At 41.4% G+C, this 2497-nt stretch overlaps 1 protein-coding gene across 3 annotated transcripts in view; it reads left to right on the plus strand.

Annotated features, from left to right (window-relative positions):
* Slc12a6 (solute carrier family 12 member 6) overlaps positions 1-2497 on the plus strand; it is a 93775-nt gene that overhangs the window by 64080 nt on the left and 27198 nt on the right. For all 3 annotated transcript variants that reach the window (XM_021193350.2, XM_021193351.2, XM_021193352.2), the window contains 2 exons: positions 1114-1168; positions 1572-1702. In XM_021193350.2, the coding sequence (XP_021049009.1) occupies positions 1114-1168; positions 1572-1702 (186 nt within the window). The remainder of the gene's footprint in view (positions 1-1113; positions 1169-1571; positions 1703-2497) is intronic.

Genomic DNA, 2497 nt, shown 5'->3' on the forward strand with positions numbered 1-2497 from the left:
TAGCAGAAGATGGCCTAATCAGCCATCATTGGGAAGAGAGGCCCCTTGGTCTTGCAAACTTTATATGACCCAGCACAGGGGAATGCCAGGGCCAAGTAGTGGGAGTGGGTGGGTAGGGGAGCAGGGGCTGGGGGGAGGGGTATAGGGAACTTTCGGGATAGCATTTGAAATGTAAATAAGAAAATATCTAATAAAAAATTTAAAAAGAAAATGGGTTTGGTGATATCTATGTAAATCATTTTTATTAGATATTTTCTTTATTTACATTTCAAATGCTATCCCAAAATTTCCCTATACCCTCCTCCCACCCTGCTCCCCTACCCACCCACTCCCACTTCTTGGCCCTGGTGTTCCACTGTACTGGGGCATATAAAGTTTGCAAGTCCTTACTTTGAACTCTTTTTTTTAATCTCTTTCCTGCAAATCACTCAGTTTTCCCCAGGACTTCTCTCTCACACTCAACCCATTCTGATTCTCCTTCATTTAAACTGCTCACTCTTCTGTGTCCCATCCCTGCACTGTCTACTGTTCCAGTTGTCTTAGCAACCATTATATCCTCCCTCCCCACTGCACTAACTATGCAGGTTAAGCAGACAAAACCTGTATCATTAAGGATTTAGGGACACAGCCTTCCCCACTTACAGTTTCTCAAACTTGAAACTCTAGGTCATATTTGACTCCTTTGCCATTCACCGTGGCCAATCTGTTCTCTCTTTCTCTCTGAGTTGCTTCATATGCACCCTTTTGTCCTTATTCCCACCACCACACTGTTGGTTTTGCCTCTCATTTGCACTAAAGTCTCCTGCTAGCTAGTCACTGTACCTCCAGCAACTCTCTCTTTCAAGCCCTTTCTGTACTGTGTTACTAGATAATGTTTTCATTTTTTTCCCCAGTGGTTCTTACTGTATTCTTAACCTTGTAGCTAGTCTGTAGGTAGGTTCACCCTACTTTGCAATGTTAACTCCCTAGCTGTTCCTTTCGAATATGTTATACAGCAACCCTTCCTGAAAGTAGGAAGAATAAAATGTTTGCTAAGTGCTCTGACGTTCACACATGGGAAAGTAGTACAGAAATGTCAGCTCCACTCAGCAGTAAAACGCTTCTCTTCTACAGACAATGTTAACTGCCATCTCCATGAGCGCCATCGCCACTAACGGAGTGGTGCCAGGTCAGTGCCCAGCCTTGTGGTTACGCTTTTCCAAAGAACATGAATGTGTTTATTCTGTTGTTGACAGACATTTTCTACAAGCCAGAGTTTAGCTTAAGGTTTTGAAATCTCATTATTTTTAGACTATTTTTAGTGCTCGAATTTCAGCCACACTCTTTGCTTATAAAATGTTTTATTAGACTATCTTATTTCTGTAGGAAGTATTTCATTGTTTTTTTCTAATAGTGACAAAATGTAGAGTATTGGGCACACCATCTTCCCTAGCAAATCTATTTTGTTACATTCAATTTCCCAAAGTCTGAATCATCCTTTTGTGCACATTTTAAAATTTCTTATGACTTGTTTACAGTTCTTTTTGTGATGCTGTTATTTTATTCTGTTCAAATTGTATTTTGTCTTGTAGCTGGGGGCTCATACTTCATGATTTCCCGGGCCCTGGGCCCAGAGTTTGGTGGGGCTGTGGGCCTCTGCTTTTATCTTGGCACCACATTTGCAGCAGCCATGTATATTCTTGGTGCCATTGAAATCTTTCTGGTAAGTGATGGAGTAACTGTGGACTACAATGTAGAAGCTCTGTGGGTTTATTTTGTCCTTAGAAGTCAAGGTTTCTGAGATCAGGCAAGTCGTGGCAGCCAGTGACTGCCTGGGACTGTCTGCTTACCGTGACGCTGAAGCAGAAAGGTTGAGGTGTCCTTCACCTGCTGTCCTTTTCCCTCTGACTGATTGTCCCCAACTTTATCACCTCAACCAGGGAGTTCATATCTAAGTACAAAAGAGTTGTATATATGTCAATGGAAAAAAGTACAAGTTTATTTTTCTACATTGTATGTGTGTTTGTATGTGTATGTTCTAGTGTGTTGAATCCATGTGTGTAGAGGCCAACGATCAACCTATTTCCTCACCTGCTGTTCCTCAAGAGCCATCCAGTTTGTTTTATGAGATGGGGTCTTTCCCTGGGACCTGGGGCTCAACACCTTTGGCTGTGGAGCTGGTCAGCTCCAAGGTCCCTCCTGCCCTCACCTCTCCAGTGCTAAGATGAAAAGTACACAGCACCATGCCCAGCTCTTAACATAAGTACTGGGGATCAAACTCAGGTGCTCATTCTTGTGCAGCAAATATTTCACTGGCTGAGTTGTATCCCTAAACCCTCTTTTTGATAACTTTATACCAATGAACGAGTTTTTGTCTACTCATCTTTTCTATATGTATAATCTCTTCTATAGCCTTTTGAATAAAATTATTCATTTTTCTTGTTCCCATTTGGAAAGGCAGATATTCAGAATAGCAAATAGAAAGCAAAAATAATCTACAACATAACTTTTTTTTTTT

This window comes from Mus pahari, chromosome 3 (assembly GCF_900095145.1).
Source record: "Mus pahari chromosome 3, PAHARI_EIJ_v1.1, whole genome shotgun sequence".
NCBI classification, from domain to species: domain Eukaryota; kingdom Metazoa; phylum Chordata; class Mammalia; order Rodentia; family Muridae; genus Mus; species Mus pahari.